This window comes from Mobula hypostoma, chromosome 8 (assembly GCF_963921235.1).
Source record: "Mobula hypostoma chromosome 8, sMobHyp1.1, whole genome shotgun sequence".
In the NCBI taxonomy this organism is placed as follows: domain Eukaryota; kingdom Metazoa; phylum Chordata; class Chondrichthyes; order Myliobatiformes; family Myliobatidae; genus Mobula; species Mobula hypostoma.
The window spans coordinates 136,863,281-136,890,863 of record NC_086104.1 but is presented as its reverse complement, the minus strand read 5'-3'; the positions used below and the strand labels follow the sequence as shown (position 1 = coordinate 136,890,863).

At 41.8% G+C, this 27,583-nt stretch overlaps 1 protein-coding gene across 1 annotated transcript in view; it reads left to right on the top strand.

The window, feature by feature from the left end:
- LOC134351220 (deleted in malignant brain tumors 1 protein-like) overlaps window positions 1–23,667 on the top strand; it is a 33,227-nt gene extending 9,560 nt beyond the window's left edge. The window contains exons 4-13 of the mRNA XM_063057327.1: window positions 6,599–6,910; window positions 13,170–13,484; window positions 15,201–15,515; window positions 17,223–17,537; window positions 19,668–19,985; window positions 20,073–20,135; window positions 20,227–20,544; window positions 20,676–20,708; window positions 23,240–23,344; window positions 23,621–23,667. Of these exons, the coding sequence (XP_062913397.1) occupies window positions 6,599–6,910; window positions 13,170–13,484; window positions 15,201–15,515; window positions 17,223–17,537; window positions 19,668–19,985; window positions 20,073–20,135; window positions 20,227–20,544; window positions 20,676–20,708; window positions 23,240–23,344; window positions 23,621–23,667 (2,141 nt within the window). The remainder of the gene's footprint in view (window positions 1–6,598; window positions 6,911–13,169; window positions 13,485–15,200; window positions 15,516–17,222; window positions 17,538–19,667; window positions 19,986–20,072; window positions 20,136–20,226; window positions 20,545–20,675; window positions 20,709–23,239; window positions 23,345–23,620) is intronic.
- Window positions 23,668–27,583: the final 3,916 nt, after the last annotated feature.

The window sequence follows — 27,583 nt, the reverse complement described above, 5'->3', positions numbered from 1 at the left end:
GAAATGAATATTGAAAGTTATACGTCCGATCGAAAGGACAGACTGATGGGCAGAGGGGGTGAGGTGGCTCAGTTGGTGAGGAATGATATTCAGTCCCTTCCGAGGGGAGGCATAGAATCAGGAGACGTAGAGTCAGTATGGATAGAACTGAGAAATTCTAAGGGTGGAAAGATCCTAATGGGAGTTATCTATAGGCCCCCAAACGGTAGTCTGGAAGTAGGGTGTAAGTTGAATCAAGAGCTAAAATTGGCATGTCACAAAGGGAATGCACAGTTGTTATGGGGGACTTCAACATGCAGGTAGACTGGAGTAATCAGATTGGTACTGGACTCCAAGAAAGGGAGCTTGTGGAGTCCCTCCGAGGTGGATTCTTAGAACAACTTATACTGGAACCTACCAGAGAGAACGCAATTCTAGATTTAGTGTTGTGCAATGAACCGGATTTGATCAGGTAAAGGAGCCATTAGGAGGAAGTGACTATAATGTGATAAGTTTTAATATACAATTTGAGAGGGAGAAGGGAAACTGAGAAGTGTCAGTATTACAGTTGAACAAAGGGAACTATGGAGCTATGAGGGAGGAGCTGGCCAAAGTTCAATGGAACAATGCCCTAGCACGATGACAGTGGAACAGCAATGACAAGTGTTTCTGGGAATAATGCGGAAGGTGCAGGATCAGTTCATTCCAAAGAGGAAGACAGATTCTAAGGGGAGTAAGGGGAGGCCGTGGCTGACAAGGGAAGTAATGGACAGTATAAAAATAAAAGATAATTAGTATAACATAGCAAAGACGAGTGGGAAGCCGGAGGATTGGGAAACCTTTAAAGAGCAACAGAAGGTAACTAAAAAGGCAATACACGGAGAGAAAATGAGGTACGAAGGGAAACTAGCCAAGAATATAAAGGAGGATAGTAAAAGCTTCTTTAGGTATGTGAAAAGAAAAAAAAAATGTTAGGACCAAAATTGGGCCCTTGACGACAGAAGCGGGTGAATTTATTATGGGAACAAGGAAATGGCAGACGAGTTGAACAGGTACTTTGGACCTGTCTTCACTAGGGAATACACAAATAATTTCCCAGATGTAATAGCGGCCAAAAGACCTAGGGTAATGGATGAATTGAAGGGAATTTATATTAGGCAGAAAATGGTGTTGGATAGGCTGTTAGGTCTGAAGGCTGATAAGTCCCCGGGACCTGATGGTCTGCATCCCAGGGTACTTAAGGAGGTGGCTTCAGAAATCGTGGACGCATTGGTAATCATTCTCCAAAGTTCTATAGATTCAGGATAAGTTCCTGTGGATTGGAAGGTGGCTAATGTTGTCCCTCTCTTCAAGAATGGAGGAAGAGAGAAAACAGGGAATTATAGACCGGTTAGCCTGACGTCGGTGGTGGGAAAGATGCTGGAGTCAATTATAAAGGATGAAATTACGACACATCTGGATAGTAGTAACAGGATTGGTCCGAGTCTGCATAGATTTCCGAAGGGGAAATCGTGCTTGACTAATCTTCTGGAATTTTTTGAGGATGTAACTATGAAAATGGACAAGGGAGAGCCAGCGGATGTAGTGTACCTGGACCTTCAGAAAGCCGTTGATAAAATCCCACATAGGAGATTAGTGGGCAAAATTAAGGCACATGGTATTGGGGGAAGAGTACTGACATGGATTGAAAATTGGCTGGCTGACAGAAAACAAAGAGTAGCGATTAACGGATCCCTTTCAGAGTGGCAGTTGGTGACCAGTGGGGTACTGCAGGGTTCAGTGTTGGGACAGCAGCTGTTGACAATATATATTAATGATTTAAATGAGGAAATTAAAAGTAACATTAGCAAATTTGCCGATGACACAAAGCTGGGTGGCAGTGTGAAATGTGAGGAGGATGTTATGAGAATGCAGGGTGACTTGGACAGGCTGGGTGAGTGGGAAGATGCATGGCAGATGCAGTTTAATGTGGATAAATGTGAGGTTATCCACTTTGGTGGTAAGAACGCGAAGACAGATTATTATCTAAATGGAGTCAAGTTAGGAAAAGGGGAAGCACAACGAGATCTAGGTGTTCTTGTACATCAGTCACTGAAAGCAAGCATGCAAGTAGAGCCGGCAGTGAAGAAAGCTAATGGCATGCTGGCTTTCATAACAAGGGGAATTGAGTACAAGAGCAAAGAGGTCCTTCAGCAGCTGTGCAGGGCCCTGGTGAGACCACACCTGGAGTACTGTGTGCAGTTTTGGTCTCCAAATTTGAGGAAGGACATTCTTGCTATTGAGGGAGTGCAGCATAGGTTCACAAGGTTAATTCCCGGGATGGCAGGACTGTTATATGTCGAAAGATTAGAGCGATTTGGCTTGTATACTCTGGAATTTAGAAGGCTGAGAGGGGATCTTATTGAAACATATAATATTATTAAGGGATTGGACACGCTGGAGGCAGAAAGGATGTTCCCGCTGATGGGTGAGTCCAGAACCAGAGGCCACTGTTTAGAATAAGGGATAGGCCATTTAGAACGGAGTTGAGGAAAAACTTTTCCACCCAGAGAGTGGTGTAATATATGGAATGCTCTATCCCAGATGGCTGTGGAGGCCAAGTCTCTGGATGCTTTCAAAAAAGAGATGGATAGAGCTCTTAAAGATAGTGGAATCAGAAGTTAATAGGATAAGGCAGGAAGTGGATACTGATTGTGGATGATCAGCCATGATCACAGTGAATGGCGGTGCTGGCTCCAAAGGCCGAATGGCCTGCTACTGCACCTATGTCTATTGTCTATTCCCCATGGCCTATTGACTCCGATAGCAAATAATCTGGGCTGGCCACACTTCGCTTGTGATTTCGAACTAAATCCAATTTATATCGGGATTATTCCCGTCATGTTGGAAAAGCATTTCCTGTTATCATACTCCTACTGTGATGTTATTTAAATAGCACCAAGTGTATATATAGTCCAGCGTCATCTAAACTACTCGACACAGTCGAGTAACATTTGTGGCGACCGAGAAATGATGGCGTTAGGTCTGCACAGATACGGACCAGAAACGTCGAGCATTTCCTACCCCCCAAGATGATGAGTTCCTCCGTAGTTTGTTTTTATTTGTTCCAGCATCCAGCATTTCCTACTGTTGATTACTAGCATAATATGGCACGGAACTGGTCCTGTCCTATCGCCCTCCAAACATTTTCTATACAAGTACCTCGGTAAATGTTTCCTCTTTGGTCCTTCTGATTTATTTGGTAGGTTCATGGGGAAGATCCCGAGAGGCAGGATTTCTGAACAATTGGAGAGGTATAACATGATTCTGGTGTTGGCGCGTGGCCAAGTGGTTAAGGCGTTCGTCTAGTGAACTGAAGATCGCTAGTTCGCACTTCGGTGGAGGCAGCTTGTTGTGTCCTTGAGCAAGACACTTAACCACACATTGCTCTGCGACGACACCGGTGCCAAGTTGTATGGGTCCTAATGCCCTTCCCTTGGACAACATCGGTGGCGTGGAGAGGAGAGACATGCTGCATGGGCAACTGCCGGTCTTCCATACAACCTTGCCCAGGCCTGCGCCCTGGAAACCTTCCAAGGCACAAATCCATGGTCTCACGAGACTAACGGTTGCCTATTATTAATATGATTAGGAGTAGACAGAATGGCTTTGTCAAGGGTAGGTCATGCCTTACGAGCCTGATTGAATTTTTTCAAGATGTGACTAAACACATTGATAAAGGAAGAGCAGTAGATGTACTGTATATGGATTTCAGCAAGGCATTTGATAAGGCACCCCATGCAAGGCTTATTGTGAAAGTAAGGAGGCATGGGATCAAAGGGGACATTGTTTTCTGGATCCGGAGCTGGCTTGCCCACAGAAGGCAAACAGTGGTTGTAGAAGGGTCATATTCTGCATGGAAGTCGGTCACTAGTGGTGTGCTTCAAGGATCTGTTCTGGGACCTTTACTCTTCGTGATTTTTATAAATGATCTGGATGAGGGACTGGAGGGATGTGTTAGTATGTTTGCTGACGATACGAAGGTTGGGGGTGTTGTAGATAGTGTGGAGGGCTGTCAGATGTTACAGCGGGACATTGATAGGATGCACAAATGGGCTGAGAAGTGGCAGATGGAATTCAACCCAGATAAGTATGAATTAGTTCATTTTGGTAGGTCAAATATAATGGCAGAATGTAGCATGAATGGTAAATCTCTTGGCAGTGTGGAGGATCGGAGGGATCTGGTGTCCGAGTACATAGGACACTCAATGCTGCTGCTCAGGTTGGCTCTGTGGTGAAGAAGGCGTACGGTGTATTGGCCTTCATCAATCATTGAGTTTAATTTGGCAGCCGAGAGGTAATGTTGCAGTTATGTAGGACCCTGGTCAGACCACACTTGGAGTACTGTGCTCATTTCTGGTCGCCTCACCACAGGAAGGCAGTGGAAGCCGTAGAGAGGTTGCAGAGGAGATTTACATGGATGCTGCCTGGATTGGGGAGCATGCCTTATGAGAATAGATTGAGTGAACTCGGCCTTTTCTCCTCGGAGCTACGGAGGATGAGAGTTAACCTGATGGAGGTGCATAAGATGATGAGAGGCATTGATCGTTTGGATAGTCAGAGGCTTTTTCCCAAGACTTGAAATGGTTGCCACAAGAGGACACAGGTTTAAGGTGCTGTGAAGTAGGTACAAAGGACATGTCAGGGGTAAGTGTTTTACTCAGGGAGTGGTGAGTGCGTGGAATGGGCTTCCGGCAACGGTGGTGGAGGCGGGTACGATAGGGTCTTTTAGGAGACTTTTAGATAGGTACGTGGAGCTTCGTAAAATAGAGGGCTATAGGTAATCCGAGCAATTTGTAAGGTAGGGACATGTTCGGCACAACTTCGTGGGCCGGAGGGCGTGTATTGTGTTGGAAGTTTTCTATGTTTCGATGTTTCTACGTTCTATTTCGTCCCTCACGATAAACATAGGTTTCCAATTTTTAATCCTCTTTCCCTAAGTGCCGAGAGGTTCTCTTCCCTGACAGAATATGCTTATGCCGCCGAAATGCTCCCGGTTCCAGCATTTCAAACTGTTGATTAGTAGAGTCATACAGCACGTAAACAGTTCTCCCCCTCCCCCAAAGAAAGGAGGTAAAATTCGCCCATGACAAGCAATATATCAATCTGCGTCAGTCTGGCCACGTGAGTTCCTTTATCCATCAAAACAATTCCTATTCTTTACCTGTCAAATAGCTTTCAAATATTGTCACTTTACCTGCCTCAGCCACTTTCTCTTGTAAGACACCGTCTACAGACCGTCATTTAGCTGAAGAGTTTGCCCCTCAGGGCCTTGTGAACCATCTGCTATCTCCGCTAAACCTGTGCTTTCAGGTTTTAATAAATTATATCTGAAAGTAAAGGACCCTTATATTCAGCACATTTATACCACTCATACTTTACAAACCAGGCATTTCATATGGCAGCAAGCCAGTTTTACAGGTCAACAGCTGCCATTCCTCAATTGCCTTCTGTGTTCAATAGGACTGTGTGTATAGCTGGGAATTCTTCGAGTTTGACAGTGAAAGGTCTTCTCGTGATTTGCACCCGACAGCTCAAACATGTGTTAGGATATTTCTGGGACGTCAGACTTGTTAAAGTCTGTGTTTGTTTTCAATAAAATGTAATGCTTTCTTTCAGCGTTGCTTAAATATGAAAACACATAATAATAGAACTGTTGAAATTATTGAGGTTGCTGGGCAACTTCGTCTGAACTTATCGTTGGCTTCTCACAAACTGCGCAAAGTGTTGGAACTCGAAACAATTATATTTGTGCACATCCAGAAGAAGGAAATCTTGAAAAGCAGATGCGGGTTAGATTATTGATCATACTTTTGTGTGGGATAAACATGTCTCACTAATTCATTTGAGTGTTTGAAGAGTTGCTGAGAATATTAATGAAGACACACAAGTAAATTTTGGTAGCGTTGTCCATGTCTTCGCATTCGAATCTCACAGAAAGTTCGGGCGCATGGTTTCCAAGCGAATCAGGCTAATTAGCTATATACTGCACGACAGGAGTCCGATAGAAGAATGCTTTTCTTGTGAGCAAACCAGACCAGCGGTGTGCCATAGACATTATTATTGAGAATGTTGCTTTGCCTGACACACACACACACACACACACACACACACACATAAGTGGATTAGCAGAGGGGATTGTCGAACGCAAAGGACTGTGTTTAGTGAAGGATCAATTATTTGGCCTTAATTAATGATTAATCATAGAAAAAATATATTTTTATGGTGCTCTGATATCCCGACGTGAATTTCGATAATAGACGAACATAGAGTATGCACTTGCGATCAAAAGATTATTTGTTAATGATTTTAGAATATTCATGATCCATTTATTGTTACCGGCTGTTTTGTTCGCACACACAATTAGCTTGCAACATGGGTGTTCAAAATGTTCAGTAAAAATTAATTCACCAGAACTCAATAAATATGGTGCATTCTGGTGGTGGAAAACCAGGTTATCCCTCGGATAACAGATTGCAACCCAACGATTTCGGACCATGATATATGCTGAATGCAATATGATTTGACTGTACATTGTTATAATTTTCTTTGCCATGTTTGCTCTTCACATCTTTCTCAGGTCACAGAACTGCAAGATTAGTGTCCGGAAATGACGAATGTTCGGGAAGACTGGAAATGCAGTTTGTTGAAGAATGGGAACCAGTTTGTGACCTGCACTGGGATATGAATAATGCCAACGTGGTGTGCAATCAACTTCAATGTGGAGTCGCTGTTTCTTTGCTGAGGGGAGCTTATTTTGGAGAGGGAGAAGAGCGTGTATCGAAAAGAATCCTTAAATGTCAAGGTAATGAGTCGAGCCTATGCGACTGTCCAGATTATTCAAGGACTCTTCATTGCAACCACATGAATGACGTCGGTCTGATCTGTTCTGGTGAGTGTCGGGTTTCAGAAAAAAAAAAACAATATTATGCTTTGATTGTATTTTTAAGGCAGAATTTACTTATCAATAATTCTTCCAAATAATTTCTCATAAGTTGCATTACTGCAGTATCATACTATATTATTTTGATGTGAAATTGACCGACAGTAAAGGTGGTGGGGGGGGGGGTGGGCAATTGAAGGGTTTACAATAAGACAACGTTAATGATTGAGTTCAGTGTGGGGTTCGGAAGGGGGGAATTTAGAATAACTATGATTGGAAATTACAGTGGTATGAGAGAAGAACTGGCCCTAGTCGATTGGAAAAGTAAGCTAAATGGAGGGACGGCAGAGCAGAATTGGATGAAATTCCAACAAGAAATAAGGAAAATGCAGGAAAAATATATTCCAAGAAAAAAGAAAATCTTGAATGGAAAAATGGCACAAATGTGGCAACGATAGAGGTTAAGGGAAAAATAAAAGCAAAAGAAACGGCGTACAAGGAAGAAAAAATTAGTGTGAAAAATGAGGACTGGAAGACTTTTAAAAACTTACAGAAGGAAACTAAGAAAGTCATTAGGAAAGAAAAGATGAATTATGAAAGGAAGTTGGCGATTAACATAAAAAAAAGATACTTAGATTTTTTTTAAATATATGAAGAGTAAAAGAGTGACAAGGGTAGATACGGGACTGATTGAAAATGATGTTGCAGAAATTATAATGGGTAACAAAGAGATGGCGGAGGAACTGAATGAGTATTTTGCATCAGTCTACACAGTGGAAGGCATGAGCAATATACCTGATAGCCAGAGGTATCAGGGAATAGAATTAGGTACAGTCAAGATTACTAGAGAGAAAGTGCTTGGGAAGTTAAGTGGACTAAGAATAGATAAGTCTCCCGGTCCGGATGAGGTGCACCCAAGGGTTCCGAAGGAGGTGGCTTTGGAGATTGTGGAAGCATTGGAAATGATCTTCCAGGAATCAATAGACTCTGGCATGGTTCCGGAGGATGGGAAGGTCGCAAATGTAGTTCCGTTATTTAAGAAAGGAAGGAGGTAGCAAAAAGAAAATTACAGACCTATTAGTCTGTCAGCGGTAGTTGGAAAGAATTTGGAGTCAATCCTCAAGGGACGAGGTTATATAATACCTCCAGGTGCATGACAAGATAGGCCGAAGCCAGTATGGTTTCATGAAGAGATGATCCGGCCTCACCAACCTATTGGAATGTTTTGAGGTAATCTCGAATAAGATTGACAAGGGCGAGGCGGTGGATGTTGTGTATTTGGATTTTCAAAAGGCCTTCGATAAGGTGCTGCATATAAGGCTGCTTAATAAGATGAAAGCCCATGCAATTATTGTAAAGATATTGAAATGGGTGGAGAATTGGCTGATAGGCAGAAAGCAAAAGGTGGGAATAAAGGGATTCTATTCTGACTGGTTGCCGGTTACTCGTGGTGTTCCGCAGGGGTCGGTGTTGGGGCCGTTTCTTTTTACGATGTTTATCGATGATTTGGATTATGGATTAAATGGTTGTGTGGCTAAATTTGCGGATGACACCCAGATAGGTGGAGGAGCAGGAAATGTTGCAGAAACGGAAAGATTGCAGAGAGGCTTAGTCAGTTTAGGAGAGTGGGCAAAGAATTGGCAGATGAGATATAACGTTGACAAATGTACGGTTGTACATTTCGGAAGAAGAAATAATCGGGCAGATTATTATTTAGATGTGGAGAAAATTCAAAAATTGGAAGTGCAAAGGGATTTGGGGGTCCTCGTGCAGGATACCCTAAAGGTTAACCACCAATATGGATCAAAGGTAAGGAAAGCGAATGCTATGTTGACATTTTTTCAAGAGGAATAGTGTATAAGTGTAAGGAGGTGTTGATGAGGCTCTATGGGGCATTAGTGAGTCCTTATTTGGAATACTGTGTGCAGTTTTGGGCCCACTATCATAGAAAGGATGTACTAATGTTGGAGAGAGTTCAGAGATGATTTACGAGGATGATTCCTTGGATGGATTCATTAGAGTATAGAAGAATGAGAGACGATCTCATAGAAATATTTCGAATGTTGAAATGGTATGACAGAGTAGATGTGGAAAGGTTGTTTCCCTTGGTGGGTGAGTCCAGGACAAGAAGCCATGGTCATAGAATTAGAGGGTACCCAGTTAAAACAGAGGTGAGGAGATTTTTTTTTTAGCCAGAGGGTCGTGGATTTGTGGAATTCGTTGCCACATACAGCTGTGGAGGCCCGATCATTGAGGGTGTTCAAGGAGGAGGTTGACAGGTATCTAATTAGTCAGGGTATCAAGGGATATGGGGAAAAAGCCGGATATTGGAACTAGTTGGGTGAATAGTTTAGCTCATGGGGGAGTTGCGGAGCAGACTCGATGGGCCGAATGGCCTAATTCTGCTCCTTTGCCTTGTGATCTTGTGAAACTTTAGAATGGATGAAAAAAAGAATCTCCTATCAAAACTTGACGAATAGCCTGATAAATTACGATGGCATTGAGCCATGAGTTAGCATATTAACAAAATACTTAGGGATTCTTCACCAATTTCATTAATGACTAGTGATGTAGCTGCACAAAAAAGGAGTATTGGACCACGGAAGAGAGAGATTGCCCAGTGGATCTTATGGACGGACGAGATGGTGGAACATACTGCAGGCAGCACACCGTTTAGAAAGGAATGCAAATAAAATACATGAACATAAGTACTCAAAAGTATGTTGTGATTTTATAGGTCTGTAGGGAAGTATTTTGTTCAGGCAGCACTCTGAAATTGAACGGGAAGTACATGGCGATAGTTTCAGAAAACATCATTCAGGTAAAATCAGAAACCATATCGTAATAGAACATAAACTTAAACATCTACAGCAATTGCATGCCCTTCAATATAGAATGTTATGCCGACTAGGTAACTGACTCTAGAAGCTGCCTAGAATGTTCCTACCGTATAGCCCTGTATTTTTCGAAGCTCTATGTACCCATCGGAGAATCTCATAAAAGACGGTATTGTATCTGCTTCTGCAACCATCGCAGGCAGTGCTTTCCACTTCATCCGGCACGCTCTGTGTGAAAATCTTACCTCTGACATCATCCAGTACCACTTCAAAACACCTTGAAACTATGTCCCCTAGTGCTACCCATTTCAGCCCTGAGGCAAAAAAGCCTGGCTATCCAGACAATCAATATACACCTCTACGAGGTCACCTCTTATCCTTGGTCGCTTCAAGGAGAAACCGGTAAGTTCAGTCAACTTATTCTCATAAGGCATGTTCTCCAATCCAGACAGCATCCATGTAAATCTCCACTGCACTGTCTCAATTATAGCCACATCCTGCCTGTAGTAATATAGAGTGTATAAGAAGATGGGAGGCATTGATCGTGTGGATAGTCAGAGGCTTTTACCCGGGGCTGTGATGCCTAACATGAGACGGCACAGTTTTAAGGTGCTTGGAGGTAGGTACAGAGGAGATGTCAATGGTAAGCTTTTCACGCATGGTATGTGCATGGAATGGGCTACCGGCGACGGTGGTGGAGGAGGATTCGATAGCGTCTTTTAAGAGACTCCTGGATAGGTACATGGAGTTTAGAAAAATAGAGGACTATGGGTACCCTAGGTAATTTCTAAATTAAAGATATTCTCGGCACAGCTTAGTGCGCCGAAGGGCCTGTAGTGTGTTCTAGGCTTTCTATGTTCAATGTTCAATGAAATGACCTAAGCTTAACACAATACTCCAAGTGTGTTCTAACTGTCTTGTATTGCTTTAACATTCCCTCACGGCGACTGAATTCAAATCAAATTAAAATAAAAGAAAACAATAAAATAGTTCAAATAAAACTAAATATATAAGCTCTGATAAAATGCTGACAACAGCCTGAAACAGATTAAGCGCTAAATTCCAAAGAAGATAACATCTTCAGATTCCTGAAATAAAACGAATACACACAAAAATACACGAAGGGTCATTGCCAGAAACGTCGCATGTTTACTCTTTTCCCATAGATGCTTGCTGGACCGCAGCAATTTGTGTTAATCTTTTGATACAAAGCCATTTAACAACTAAACCGTTGTCATTCATCACTACTGCAACAACGGAATAAAAATAATTTATTTTAGTTAATAGTTAATATCCAGATGCTTGGAGAACTTTGAAGAGATTACTCCTTTCTTGGAAAACGGACCACACAAGATAGGTTATCCAGAAATGTGTCAAAAACTGAAGACATTGTTTACGTTACTTCAATTCTAAGCATCTATCGAATGCATTAGTGAGGAATGCAATTAGGTCGAAACAGTCTGTGCCATTACCATCGGAGTTTCTTGCTGCAGAACCGAACAGAATAAATGTCCGCATTGATAATGCATAGAGGCAAAGGATGAGAAGCCAGTAACATAGTCGTTAATGGAACACAAAGTACCTTATGAATTCCCTGCAAATTAGGTCAGGCCGGGGAATATTGATGGTGTCTTTGCAAAACCATAAGACCAGACCAGTAGAATAGGAGCAGAAATAGGCCATTCGTTCCATCGAATCTGCTCTCCCATTTTATGTCTGATCCATTTTATATTTTAGCTCCAACCCCCGCTTTCTCCCCCATAACCCTTCATGCTCTGAATAATGAAGAATTTGTCAAGCTCTACCTTAATTATACCCTAAGAGTTGAACTCCACAGCTGCCTGAAGCAATGAAGCCCACTCGCTAGCTAAAGAAATTCTCTCTCATCTTCGTTCTAAAAGGACACCCCTCTATTCCAAGGCATTGTCCTCTGGTCTTCCGCTATCACACCATAGGAAACACCCTCTCTACATCGACTCTATATAGAACGTTCAATATCGGTTTCACTTGCGTCAACACTTATTCTTCAGAATTCCAGTGAGCACAGGCCCAGAACCATCAAAAGCTCCCCATATGATAAGGCTTTCAATCTCGAAATAATTTTCCCAGGACAGGCCAGTCAGCCTGAGAGCCAGAGATGAAGAAGTTACTGGAAAATACTCTAATCGCCAGGATCTACGAGCTATTCATCAACAGAGTCTGATTTGGAGTCAGAATGGTTTTGTGAATGGAAAATTGCGTTTACCAATAATTTTTAAGCTTTTTTTTTAACATTTACCGAAAACTGTAAATGACGGTAGGGCTGCGTATGTTGTACACAGGACTTCAGTACAGCCTTTGATAAGGTTCCACATGAGAGCCTGTTCTGAAAGATTCTGTCGTCCATTTGTCCATCCCCACTCTTCTCCCTCCTGATATTTATCCTTTCAAGTGGCGCAAGTACAACACCTGCCCCTATATCTACACAACCATTATCATTCAGGGCCCCAAACAGTCTTTCCAGAAGAGGCGACACTTCACCTGTGAGTATTTTGGTGTCATCTACTGTATTCGGTGCTCCCGGTGTGGCCTGCTGTTTATCAATAAGACCTGGAATAGATTGGGAGACCGTTTCACCGGGCATGTACAATCCGTTCTTCCAAAAAAGTAGGGTCCCCCAGTGGCCGTTAATTTCAATTCCACTTCCTGTTCCCATTCTGATATGAACCTCTTTCTGCTATCGCGATGAAGTCACACTGAGGAGGGAGGAGCAGCAACTTATATTCCGTGTGGTTAGCCCCAACCCAATCTGTTGGCATGAACATCATATTTTTAGAACTTCCGTTAATGCCTCCTCTTTCTCTTTACCATTTCCTATTTCCAATATACTCTTTCACTTTATCCCCTTACCTGCCTATTCCCTCCTTGAATGATTATCTCCCCTTTCTTTCTTCTAGTCCTTCTGTCCTTCGCACTCAGATTTCCCCATTATCTAGCTCTGTTTCCAGTAATTTTTCTAGATCTGTACTTCACCACTTCCCCCTCCTGGTTGCTCCTATCAACTTGTGGTTCATCCTTCCCGCACTTTCTTACTCTGAATCCTCATCTTTTGTTTTTCCTCTCCGAGTGCAGGGACACGGTCCGAAACGTCGACTGCACGCCTTTCCATTCAGCTGCCTGGCCTGCTGAGTTCCATGGGCATCCTGTGTGTAGTCCTTGGATTTCCAACATCTGTAGATTTTCTTATGTTTATGATAGGATCTCATAACGAGGTGAAGAACATATCTGCATTGTACTGCTCAATGCGTTGCATTTCGATGAATCTTCATGATGAGAAACAATTGTCAGGCAGTCATGTGGAGAAGGTGGAAAATCAAACAATTTCTCCATTTTAGTATTTTATTCTGTTTTTATTGAGAGTACTTAACTACCTTCAATTACATCTACAACAGGGAAGCATGGACCACGTTTGGTTAATGGGAAGAGCAGATGCTCTGGGCTTGTGGAAGTACTGCACGGAGACCAGTGGGGGACACTTTGCGATGAATATTTTAGCCTGGAAGATGCTGCCGTGGTCTGTGAACATCTACAGTGCGGGGCAGTAAGTGCAACTCCTAGAGGTGCTAACTTTACCGAAGAAAAAGGGCCATTGTGGAAGTATGACTACCGTTGTCTGGGGAACGAGTCCCGACTAACCGATTGTCCAGTCTCAGCTTGGGGTCAGAATAGCTGTTCACATGGGAATGACGCTGGTCTTATCTGCTCTGGTGAGTCACATGGAATGTCGGACAGAAACAAACTACTCTTTGGTCGTAGAAATTTACACAACGGCGACGTGTTAAGTAATTTAACGGATAATTTACTGGTGACTATACCTGATTGAGATTAGGAAGATAGTTGATGCTTTTTAATTTCGCAGATGCATGCCATAAGACCATAGAAACCATAGAAAACATAGAAAAAACTACAGCACAGAAACAGGCCTTTTGGCCCTTTTTGGCTGTGCCGAACCATGTTCTGCCTCGTCCCTCTGACCTGCACACGGACCATATCCCTGCATACACCTCCCATCCATGCATCTGTTCAATTTATTCTTAAATGTTAAAAAGAAACACATTTACCACCTCGTCTGGCAGCTGATTCCATACTCCCAACACTTGCTGTGTGAAGAAGCCCCCGCTAATGTTCCCTTTAAACTCCCCCCCCCCGCTCACCCTTAACCCATGTCCTCTGTTTTTTTTTCTCCCCTTACCTCAGTGGAAAAAGCCTGCTTGCATTCAGTCTATCTATACCCATCATAATTTTATAAACCTCCATCAAATCTCCCCTCATTCTTCTACGCTCCAGGGAATAAAGTCCTAACCTATTCAACCTTTCTCTGTAACTGAGTTTCTCAAGTCCCGGCAATTTCGTTGTATTATAATAGACTGCTTTAAGTATAGAGTGAATAATTCGTAAATTGGAGAATAATTGTGCAGCAGGCTGCAGGATGATGGCAATTTATTTATCAGCATAGCAGTCTTTGGCACAATGTAAAATTCTACAGATATAGAAATATAATGTCTGTGCAGAGCACAACTGTGTGATAGATTTTATTAATGAGTTGACGAGGGACAATAAGAAATGAAGGATCCCATTTAACTTAAGTGAGTAAAAAAAAGCCCGGCATTTTTACTATGAACCTAGAATACTTGTAACTTAGAAAACACAATTCATTCTGCGTATTATGTATCACCGCCTCTTTAACCTCCTCCAATAGCAGTCCAATCCTTCCCGACAACACAACGCTCCATTGTTTTAATCTCATCCATGTGTTCCTTAAATGTCTCTACTGTATCTGCCTCTTTCGGCGCAGTGGCAAGCCGTTGCATGCCCACAACTGAACTCTCTGGGTAAAAAACTCAGCTCTGATTTTTTACCTATACTTTCCTCGATTTACCGTAAAGTGATACCTGCATGTATTCACCATTTTGAATGTTGGGAAAAATCTCTGTCTATCCAGACTACATAAGGCTCTTATCATCTTGTTCATCTCAATCAATTCCTATGTTGCTCTGCTTCGCTGCAAAGAAAAATAAAGTCGCATTTTTAAAAATTTTTTGTGTGCTTTTCTTTCGCCATTCGTAAAGGGAAGTTGCAACTCTTTCCTGGGACGGCTGTACCTAATGTTCGGGAACAAAATAAAGAGATTTACGGAGGACAATGTAGATTTGGTTAGGGTTCAGAATACGTAAATATTCAGTATTTATTAATATGGTCAAAGTTTAATTCTATGCCTCATACTTCTAGTTTCTGAGATAAAGTACGGAAATAGATTTTATTGTTCAAAAGGGCTGACAAACTTTACTGATATTGCTGGCAACCTAAGTAACATGTGGGAAAATTAGTGTATAAAACAAACTCTGCAGCAATATCTGAAAAAAAATATTGTGGATACCTTTCCTTGATATTAACTCTTTTATCTATCTTCTTCGGTATCGTAGCTGAAATTTGGTCTTTGAGACTGAGCGATGGGGGAAGCCGATGCGACGGCCGAGTGGAGGTTTATGGTAATGGCACCTGGTATAGATTGCAGGATAAAGATTGGAACCTCAATGACGCAAACGTTGTCTGTAGTCAATTGCATTGCGGCTTCGCCAAATCCGCCTACAACTCCTCAAGGTACAGAGAAACTGCACGGCCCGTGTTGGTGACCAAAGTTCAATGCGAAGGAAACGAGTCACATCTCCGAAATTGCAACATCTCGGAGTTGAACAGGTCTTCTTCTGACATCTTGGGCGTTGGTGTCCTATGTTCAGGTGAATATTGTCAAACAGTTGCCAATGGGAATTTGTGAACTGGTGTGGTCATTAATAATGCATCGAGAAATTCAGAGACAATAAGGCATACAGATAGATTTATAGCCACATCGGAGCAAACGTCCTAATTGAAGGATCTCCGTTTTATAGTACAATGACCCCCAACCACCCTCCCCACCACACATACACACATACAACGCCACCCGAAGCCCCGTTCCACAGAGACTAAATATATTTGAATATCAGAGTGAATTTGCAGTAGTCCCTTAGTTTACCAGCGTACCTTGGGATATGGAGGAAAATCTAAATACAGAGGAAAGCAGCCTGTTTCCGGGCAGAATACGCAAGATTCGCCCAGAGAATCGGCATTTAATCTGGGTCAATGGATCTGTGACGCACCAGCTGTAATGCTATGAACACGATTTCGCAGAATCATTCGCTATTGGACTGTATGCCAAACCGGAGTGTCTTGCAGAGCGTCAATATGGGGGGAGCTGCCCCCCATTTATCCGTTCGCTTCAATCTAACCAGGTATCGCATTCAGATTTCTGTGGATTGCAAACGGCTAAAATTACTGTGTATGCACTTGTAAATAACAGAAATTAATTCATTTTGGTGACCACCGACCTGGGAGGATGAATGCCCATTTTGCATGCTGTACAAATACGAGGTTGAAGCTTTAGTTCCATATACCTGGGACTCTCAGGTTGAATTCTCAGTTTGAGGTCTTTCAATGAGAATGATGGGCCATGTCTTCTGCATTTACCAAATATTCCCGTACGGTGAAAATATAGTTTTGTTCAAGTGATTCTTGTTGCAGCATTTAACAACACTCTATGCAAAAAAATATCAGTATCCATGATGGTCTTTGCTCTGTTTTCAATGTGAATTATTTTCATTGGCAAAGACATTATTCATTATTCAGTATTCATTATTGAATAGTATAAATACCTTAATTTGTACGATGAAAGAAACAGTCATATATCTTCGCCGAAAATATAGACGACAATGAAAATCATGACATAGTTCCACTGAAGACATCATATGTAGTCAGACACGAGTGCATGAACATCAGTTCCTGATCAATTTCTGGTAAAATGAGACTGATTAGATCATCCCATATTCGCCATTGTGATTAGAAAGCCGGAGATACTGGGCACGAGGTATAGTGATAAGATGCTCACTTCCCAACGATGTGGCCCAATGCTCTTTCCGCCGCCTTGGGAGAGGACGACATCTTCAAATTACGGATCACCACTCTGGTGTTGGCCATGATCCACACAGTGAAAATGTCCGATTAAAAGAAATGCCAACCCGGTAGAGTAATGTAGCCAATGCCTGCCGCCATGATTGATGTATGGTTCCTCATACCGTCCCTCGTCCAAAGAAAAACCCTACCTGGGATATTCAATGCCCAACTTTCTATGTCAGGTACGAATGTTGGGCGCAGCGACCTGGTTTAGATATAAACCAGTGATGAATGCTCAGCTCCGTGGAAAGCTCAAACCCGCCTGGGTATCTTACTGAATTGTGACAGTCTTTTCGCTTTTGAGTTTATACTTCAGCACTTTCAGCTACAAATATTCGTGACATCATTGCACAATTATTTTTCAATGTTTGTTTTCAGATGAAGTTTCAGAAATGCGAACGAGGTGATGGAATCAATTTTTAATGGAATGGGTAAACTCGTATGTTTCTTTTCAACAGACCACTTGCAGTTAAGGCTATTCGGCAGTGAAGATGGGTGTGCTGGAAGACTGGAGATTTATTACCATGGATCCTGGGGAACAGTTTGCGATGACTCCTGGGATCTAGTTGACGCTAACGTGGTATGCAGGCAACTAGGTTGTGGTTATGCTTTGGCGGGAAAAAATCATGGTCCCTGTGTACGAAGCACTGGAGAAATTTGGTTGGATGAAATGAGATGCTCTGGTAAAGAAAAGTATCTCTGGAAATGTCCATCAGCCCCGTGGGGCCAACATGACTGCAGCCATAAGGAAGATGTGACAGTGGAATGTTCTGGTAAGCTATGTACATTCTGCTCATTTTCTGCAACGTGTTATTTCAGACTTCACTTTGGGGATTTGGGGAACGATTTACGGCACACAACAGGGTTATTGAAATATAAACATAGAAATCTACAGCATATGACAGACCCCTCGGCCCACAATGCTGTGCCTATCATATAAACTAGTCTAGAAACTGCCTACAATTTCCCTACTGCATATCCTTCTATTTTTCGGAGCTCCATGTACCTATCTTCATCACCGTCACTGGCAGCGCATGCCACGCTCCCAACACCATTACACTAACAATACTGGCTAATCTGTGTAATGTTTTCGCTCTGCTTTTTGAGACTAAGACAATTAACATGTTGTACCAATTACTTTCAAAAAGAGTGTGAAAGCGAAAAGCCATATAATCAGAGCAGCGTATAAGATAGAGAGGTGAATGTGTAAAACAATGTAAACACCACTAATTGCAGCAAACGTATCAATTAATGTAGCATTGAAGGTAACTGATTCAGATTACGCCTTGTTCTTTTACCAGATGTCTTGCTCATCGCAATTTTTTTCTGTTATGCACTGTTGGCCAGAAAACTCTATTTGTTTTACTATGAGGTAGAGAACTGTATCGAACATCCCCGACCCAACGAGATAAGCAAACAATTGTCTGGCTAACCCTTCGCTCCTGGAATCCCAAGCCCCCAGAGCAAAGCAGTACGTCACGTGGGAACGCATAAGCACTTTACAGACAGCGGCGGTATTAATCCCGGGGGGAAAAAAGTGAAAACAGGAACAAGTAGAAAAAAAAAAGATTCTGTGGCATATTGGAAATACGCAAAAATTGAATTACCTAACTCTAGATAATACAATATTGATTCTGGAAGATTACATGGAACCTAATTGTTTCTCAACCTTCTGTGACATTTGATTGTTACAGTAAGGGGCGTCAAGATATAAAATAAATAAGTAGGTGCGGAACAGCGTTGTTGATTATTAGGGGACCAGAGCTCATCTGCACTACTCACTTGAACGCAGGTGTTGATCAGAGCGATTAAGCTGTGAAAGGGAGACAAATTGTTAACAACGCCAATAACACCTGCAAGATGTAAGAATCGATGGAGTGCAAGGGAAACTTTGCGTCAATGGCGAAGGCTAAGATAGTGGGAAGACAACAGAGTCACTTCTCAAGCACTTGCATCAAAGAGCGTCTTGGATTGTATTCATTCGAGTATAGAAGAATGAAAGGGGATCTCATAGAAACGTTTCGAATGTTGAAAGGGTTGGACAGAGTAGATGTGGAAAGGTTGTTTCCCTCGGTGGGTGGGTCCAGGACAAGAGGCCATAGTCTTAGAATTAGAGGGTACACAGTTAAAACAGAGAGGAGGAGATATATTTTTTTTAGCCAGAGGGTCGTGGATTTGTGGAATTCGTTGCCACATATGGCTGTGGAGGCCCGATCATTGAAGGTGTTTAAGGAGGAGTTTGACAGGTATCTAATTAGTCAGGGTATCAAGAGATATGTGGAAAAAGCCGGAAGTGGAACTAGATGGGTGAATAGTTTAGCTCATGGGGGAGCTGCGGAGCAGACTCGATGGACCGAATGGCCTACCTCTGCACCTTTGTCTTTTGATCTTGTGATAATCTAATAGGCGGTTTCTGCAGATTGGACACTGAGTGAGAATTTCTTTCGAAAGACTGAAGCGTGGCTCATTACTTATGAAAATTTGCAGGGACCTTTTCCGTTTATTTCCTATTATTTATTTCTTGCAGCTCTGCTCATTCTCGACATCGTGTTCAGAGCAGAAAAAAGAACTAACACCTGTTCCTCATTTTCACCCAAACCATCCTCAGATTCAATGCTGGATCCTTCGCAAAACCGGTGAAGTGCAATAAAATTTCACTAACAGTCCCACGTTTCTGTTCCTCCACATTCCGTAATTAATTAAAATAGAGCTCTTTGTTGTTCCCTGATTTCCTTATCCGTCCACACATTACTCTCCCTTCTGAGTGTTCCGTGCGCTTTCAGATTTTTGAGGTACTACAAATATGTATCACGTGCCTTTTTTTTTGTTGGCCGAAAACAAGATAAGTTTTCTGTGGTATGAAAGCATTCTTAGGACCTTTGAATTAACTGCTTTGTTCTCAGAACACAAAGAAATGCGCCTGGTGAATGGAAATCACAGCTGTGAAGGGAGAGTGGAAGTGCGGTACAATGGGAGGTGGGGAACAGTTTGTTCCGATAAACTGGATGATACGGATGCGAACGTGATCTGTAAGCAAATGAAATGCGGGCCCATCGAATCTATTGAGTATAATTCCAAGAAGTATCTGGAAGGATCTGATCCAATATGGCTGGATGAAATAACATGTCTCTCGTATGAGTCGACTCTTTGGCAGTGTCATGCAGACCCTTGGGGGATACACGACTGTCAACATAACGAAGATGCAGGTGTTAAATGTGAAGGTAACAGATGGAACTCATTATCTGGCGATTTGCATTATATACGTAGTTGTTAAAAATAAATAGAGAACATTTTTCTCTTGTCATCAGAAGCGAAAATACCGGGGAGGTCCAGTGAAAAGGTCTGTGAAGCACCCTATGTATCTCAAGCAGGTAATTAATGCTACAAGTTACAATATCAGTTTAGCAGTTTAAATTCAGTTTCGGAGATATGATTAAGGAAAAATAAGTGGTTTTTTTTCAGCGTTAGAACTACCGTTGCGTCTTTTTGGCGGCAACAACAATTGCTCCGGAAGGTTGAAGATAAACTCCAATGATATTTGGGGCACGATATGCGATGATTCCTGGGATATAGCCGATGCCAATGTAGCGTGCAGGCAGCTGGGCTGTGGCTCTGCCCTTTGGACTCTCGTGTCGGATAAAAATGTCCAGGACATCGGTGATATTTGGCTGGATGAAGTGAAATGCAGAGGAAGTGAAGCTTTTCTGTCCAGTTGTTCTTCCTCTCCACTCGGTCAACATGACTGTGATCATAAGGAAGATGTCTTTATTGTTTGTTCAGGTAGGCGTCCTTGGACAAATTCCATGTTTTCTTCAACTGATTTGTAAACGTCGGAATCATAAACAACTGAAAAATAAAACAAAAAAAAAATGAAGTTATTAACATTTATCCAATAATTCTCTTCACAACAGATTCCGCTCCTCTCACTGGTTCGACGGGTTCAGGTATTTGATATTATGGCATTTCTCCTTTATTCGATCTCGAAAATAGTTTAACAGCAGCACTGATTTTCCTCTGTTACTCATTGTCCATCCCAACGGAATTGAGCCGTTAACTGAGCGTTTAACATATTTGCCGAAATCCTTGTTGTCCAATCAAGTGTTTGTATTGGGATGTTGTAAAATTCTTAAAAATAATATATCCAACATCTGCCAAATATCTCGGTGAGATTAACTTACGTGGACATCAGGATAATTGCCTCAGTATTGAGCAGCCACAAAGTGCCTTGAACAAGTATTCTTATTGAAACTTTGAAGAATTTCCACTGCAGATTTGGTAAATGATAGTTGATCATTGTGTGAATAGTGACAATTAATTCATATCATTTGTTGTGAACTTTTCCATTAGTGTATCGTGCTCTAACCATGCAGAGAGGACGGCTCAGAAAGCTCAACAACCTCTCTATTTCATCAGGAAGTTAAAGGCATTTGAACAGTTCAATCGGCCCTCACCAATTATTAAGGAAGCGCCGTAGGAAGTATCCTGTTTGGATGCATAAGGGATTGCTATGAGTCCTCTACCATGGCATAGAGCAACTACAGATGTTTAACAGATCAGAGAAAACTACATCCCTTCTGTAGACTCTGACTTACCTTCTCGCTGCTGCCGTAAAGCATGCGGTATAATCAAAGCTCCCAACCACCCCATGATTTTTTCATCATTCCTTTCCATGACACAGAATTTGCAAAAGCCTGAAAGCAGGATCAAAAATAGTTGTTAGTACCCTTGTATAAACCTAGTAAATAAATGCCTAGTACAAAAGTATTGACTTCAATTTACTTTCTGACCTTGCTCTTTATTGTATACCTGTACTGCATTTTCTCTTCAGCTGCTGCATATTTTATGCCTTTTGTTATTGTTTTATCTTCTGCATCACCACATTATGATGTTAGCTGCATGACCAGTATGTAAGACACACTTTTTACCGTATTTCTATACACGTGACAACAATAAATAAGTTCCAATTCGAATTCCAGAATGTTCACATTTAGTCAGTTTGTTCTCGAGCCGGAAGAATTGAACAGACTGCGTATATCTTTCCACTGCTTGTGAAATGGTCTGTATGGACCTTCATGGAAAGTGTGCTGTGAGTCTGGCTGGTTGGGATGTATATTTTGTATGAAGTACTGTACTGCTTTGCGCTGTTGGTTATACGGTGTCATTGGTGGTAAATCTGCAGCTGGCTGGCATCTTCTGCATTCATCACAGTGCAGCACGGAGAACAATGTCAACGTTTCACAAAGGCACCTTGGATCTCATAACTGCAGTGAAGTGGTTAAGGGAGACAAAGAAAAAGAACTAGGAATTAAATACTTACAAAGCTAAGTTTGAATGCTATGCCCTGTATCCTTATTCCCCTGAAAACTAAAGACCCCCCACATATTTGTACGTATAACTGAGTGGTACATTATCGAGGAGGTCGATTGTGATCATGCAAGTCATTCAACCCGTTTGGAAGACTTGCCGGTCGCAAGGATATTTCCAAATGTGTGTGACAAGGAAGAGTTAAAAATTCAGGAAAGCACAAGGATGCTAAGGAGCCTTGACGAACATTTTGATTAAACAGCGTTTTTCCTGACAGGCCGAGGTTTAATTTCGTCTGGAAAGAATGTTGATGAGTTTGAAAGATAATTTTGACATTGGAGTATTGATCGAGAGTCATTGTATTATTCAATGTGATGAGGAAACAAATGCCCTGCAGCGTCTGCTTTGTACTGCGGCTTCAATGCTGTAATCCCATTAACTTAATCTCTATAATATCCGAACATCTCGAGTTTGAAAATGGATGATTGTGGTTGAAAGGATTTGGAGTCGGTATGAATAATGGAAACCACGATCAACCTTCGAGCAGTGGACATGCTTGCCAGGACAAATACCATTCTTGCTGAAATAACTTCACCCTTTATTTATTCAAGATGTCCTCCGGACTCTGTGTGTACGTGTTGTTTCTTTTCACAAAAAAAAAATCAGCCACAGCTCTGTGACCTTTGACAATAACCCATTACCTATTATGTAACTTCTCATGGCCGTCATGTTTTGAACAGATCATTCTGTCATTTAAACAGATTATCCTGTTCGACTCACAATATATTTTCAGAGCTATTGACTTCCACCTGAGAGACATCCACCAATTGATTCTATTTTTTAAAATCTCCATAATTCTCTCGTCGTAGCATTTGCTTCATTTTCCTTTGCCATTTTCACCACGGATGACGTATTGTCTAATGTTTATCTGGTTTTGTTCCATAGTGCCGTTTTACAAGCTTACTTTTCTTTCCAACATCATAACCCGTAACTATCAGTTCCGTTATTTTACACGACATATTTGACGTCTTTCCATAAATCCTATTCTTCGAGTAATTCAGCATTATGCAGACTAACTTCAATAATTAAAAATAAACATTTGTCTTTGTGAATGTCTAAACCTTAAAGTTATAATATCTGTTTTATTTTATCTACTGAATTTGTGTTTAAGTATTGGAAAACAAGTTCTCCTCCATCTTGTTTGCTGTCTGCGTGACGTTTGGAATCGTTGTCGTGGGCGAGTTATTCGCAATGGTGGTGATAAAGCGGAGAAGAGGTAAGATTGAAGCTTTAAAATTTCTTATTTTTCGGAATAGTATTTCAAATTTATTAAGAGTAATGGATGCTGATTTTTCTTTACAGGCGGTCGTGTTATTATCCGGTACAATACGGATGGTACCCACACCTGTGTAGCAGTAATAACAAACGTCTCATCATTTGGAATGTTGTTTACCAATACGGTGGAACAACAATTGGCAAATATGTTTTATATATCTAGATACAGCCTGCATTCAGTCTTTCTACTGTTACTGTAATTCGCCCATATTTACAGATTATATGAATGATGATGACAGAATTTTCAAAGTTCTCATTCATTAACAGACATATATGATTGTTTTTTCATTATTAATTTTAATACCGATAGTTAACTCTTCAATTTGTATCTTGTAAATGAACATGGTTTTCCGAACTGTCACTTCAACAGACGCAGTGTTTAGAGGCAGAGCTTCACCTGATATCTTTTACCAAGCAATTTATGAAGAAATTGAGGATACTCCCCGCATCAAGAACTTGAACCATGCACAAGATTCAGGTACGTCTTGCTTCTTTCATTTACTTTTCAGGAGGTCAACACCGTCTCCACCCATACCGGCGCAAGAAATCGAGAAATACCACTTAAAGATAACAAAACGTACTTCAAAGTTGAAACGAAAAGAATCAGAGAAATATAGAAATTAAATGTCTGACGACAAGATGCCTGTTGGAAATGATGCCAGAGGAAAATTCAGACCTTGGCTTATCGAGTTTATGGTGGAGAGAAGCGAAGGCTCTACGTTTATTTTTTTTTAAATCTTCCCTTCTGTCTTCTTTCACAACTAGAGCACTGTGGAGACTGGGTAAGTTCGTACAATGTTCCTCTTGCGGGATAGGACAAGGCAAAGTGACCTTTAGTGTCCGTGGCGACTGCACTTGCAAGAAATGCATCAAGCTGCAGTTTCCTACAGACCGTGCAAAGGAACTAGAGCTGGAACTGGATGAATTCCCGATTATTAGGGAGGCTGAGAGGCTGACCGGCGGGACTTGTAGGTAGTTACACCTAAGGGGCAGGACACAGGTAACTGGCTGACCTTCAGAAAGGAGAATAGGATGATTAGCCAATGCAGAGTACCTCCGTGGCTGCTCTCCTCAACAACAGTGGTACTGTTTTGGACACTATTTATCAGGAATGACTTTTCAAGGGAAAGGCATACTGGTCAGTTCTCTGGCAGTGAGTTTCGCCCTGTGGCTCAGAAAGAAAGGGAGGAGGAGAGGCGTCCTGTACTGCTGGACGATTCATTTGGTTAAGTAATCAGACAGATGTTTCTGGCTACGTGAACGATATTATTATTTCCCAGGTGGCAGGGTCACGAAAATCTCTGAGCAACTCCAGATAATTATGAAGTGGGGAGTGGGAGAGTGAGCAGCAAAAGGTCATGATGAACGTCGGTTTGTAAGAAAGGGTGATCAGGTCCTACAAAGTGTGCTTACGGAATTAGGGGATGACTGAAAGACAGAAATTCCAGAGTTGTGATCTTAGGATTGCTATGAAAATTATACTGAAAGAACGGTTTGATAGTGCTGAAAAGTGGTGAGGTGTTGGTGGGGTTGTGGTTTAAATTACACTTATAGGCGGATGCGAGCTAGGGCATGAGTACAGATAGTGGAGTGGTTCTTGGGAACGAAATTGTTGAGCAACATACAAAGTCAAGAATCGAGAGACTGACCATGCTCTGAGTTGCGTATTTTTCAATGAAGGAAGTATGTAAGGAAACGCTAATGAGCTTACGGTACGGATCAGCACATGGGGCAATGACATTATTGTCATTAGTGAAACCTGGTTGCAACATTGATAGGGTCGTCACTCAGAACCACAGGATTTCATTGCCTTAGACTTGATATTACAACAGTGATTAAAGGGGGAGTGGTGACATCACTTATATGAGAAAATGTCACAGCACAGTTCAGTAGAAAAAACTGGTGAGCTCGTCTGCTGAGGCTATATGAGTGGAACTATGGAACAAGAAAAGGACTGCGACTGTGATATATATTTTTAACACAGATCGCGCGACTTTCAGCCGGATGTAGAGTAGCAGAATTGAGAGAGAGAGAGAGAGAGAGAGAGAGAGAGAGAGAGAGAGAGAGAGAGAGAGAGATCTCATACTGCTACAAGAACATATGGCACTGATAGTTCATACTTTAAAATTGCCGTATATTCATTGGGATCCTCTTACTGGAACATATAGGCAGGTGACTTCCCAATTAGATAGAGCGAAATACTAGATCTCCTATTAGGGAAGAGACAGGACAGGTGACACGAGTTTGTGTCGTGGAACGTTTTGCATTTGGTGATCATAATTCCATTAGTTTCGAGACAATCGCTGAGAAAAGAAGATGTGCTCATAGGGTTGCATTTCTAAATTGGGGAAATACTAAATTTAATGGTGTAAGAAAGAATCTGGAAAGTGTGAATTGGAATAGGTTGTTTTATGGCAAAGGCTTTCTTGTTAAGTGGGAGGACCCTCAAAAGTGAAATTCTGAGAGTACAGACTTTGTATTTGTATTCCTCCCGAGGTAGGAGCAGCTCCTTATTTTCTGTCTGGGTATGAATTCCGATTTTTCATTTTGATGAACAGATGTTTTCCCCCCACAAACTTCCTCTGTGCACAACTCTGTCATTTTAACTTTCTCATCTGCCCCTGGCTCCTTATAACTCTTACTCCTTCTTTCTCCCGTGCTCCACGCTCCTTTCCTATCAGAATCCCCTTTTCTCCAGCACTCGACCTTTCGAACTCACCTGGCTTCAGGAATCACCCCGCATCTAGCCTCCTCCCCGTCCCTTCACATTACAACACTGGCATCTTCCTTTTTCCTCTGAGGCCTGAAGAAAGACCTTCGTTTGAAACTTAAATGATGTCAGACATGCTGAATTACTCCTGCAGTTTGCGTGTGTTGTTTAGGATTTCCAGCATCTGCAGACTTTCTCGTGTGCATAATTGTTAGAGTCTGGATGAAAGATGAGACGGACGTCAAAGGTATTTTGATACACAGAAATGTTGTCAGTTCGTGAAACGTTCTGCTAGGGGTAGTTGTAGCAGCAGATACACTAGGTACGTTAAAGAGACTCATAGGAAACATAGATGAAAGTACAATGGAGGACGATGCGGGAAGAAATGGTGGGAGAAAGCGTCTGTGGTGTGCTGAAATATTCTGTGTTCTCTGCTGGAGATTCTTGAAATCGCAGTGAACTGGAGTTTTGGAGGGAAAACAGTCGCCGATTGAGCTGCAGAGGAAAACTGATGTTCCTAGCAGTAGTGCCCTCATCCATCTTAAAAAAAAATTATCATACTCTATCAGTTTGAGTCATTGCTATCCCTAGTTCCTCATCATATTACAGACATTCCTTTCCTGCTCTCGTTCACCCAGTGCATCTACTCTGCAGTATTTGCACCAGCCTTGATTCTCACCTTTCTGACTGCGATCAAACTAGTCTCACACCAAGTGTGCACACTACTCTTACTGAGATGATGAAGGATTTATGAATTCCGTCCTGTAGATGAAATAAATCGCTCCATCATTATCTCTTTCGTTTACTTCTAGTCGCTGGTTCCATTGATTCCATCGATCAAATCGAATATTACACCTGTGATGCTTTTAACAGCACCGAAATGAAACCAGGATGTACTGAAGGAAACTCTAGTATTCAAGGTTGGTGTATGCTTCTTTGTGATGTTATTTCTTTTTCTGTATTTATCCGTTCTTATGACAGCCATCATGACCCGACCAAGCAAGTTATACAGGTATTATGACTTTAAGTGATAAGAAATGTCAAACTTCTTTGAGGGATTTTCGTTATCTCATGTGTGTCCCAAAAAATCTCGCCTGCCGACAGGCGAGTAATTGAATTAACTACTATTTTTTGATCATTTTGTTTTGGGATAATTAGAGAGCAGATTTGGTGCGCGGTAACTTGTTCAAAACCAACACACTGCTAAAGATTCGTCCTTCATGAGAATGCCGATCTTACGTGGAACAAAACGAATATCTTTCATCCAGCAGGACGCGGTGTACAACATCTATTTCAGGAGTATCGATTTGTTTTATGCTTCCCCTAGATCTGGTTCCCAACATATATGATGGTGTTGAGTATAGAACCACTGATTCTCCTGATGCTACGATCCCGATACCCGACGTTGCGACCGATCTTCTGATGCTCAAAGTTGCCGATGATGACCTAGAAAATGAAGGTAATTTCAGC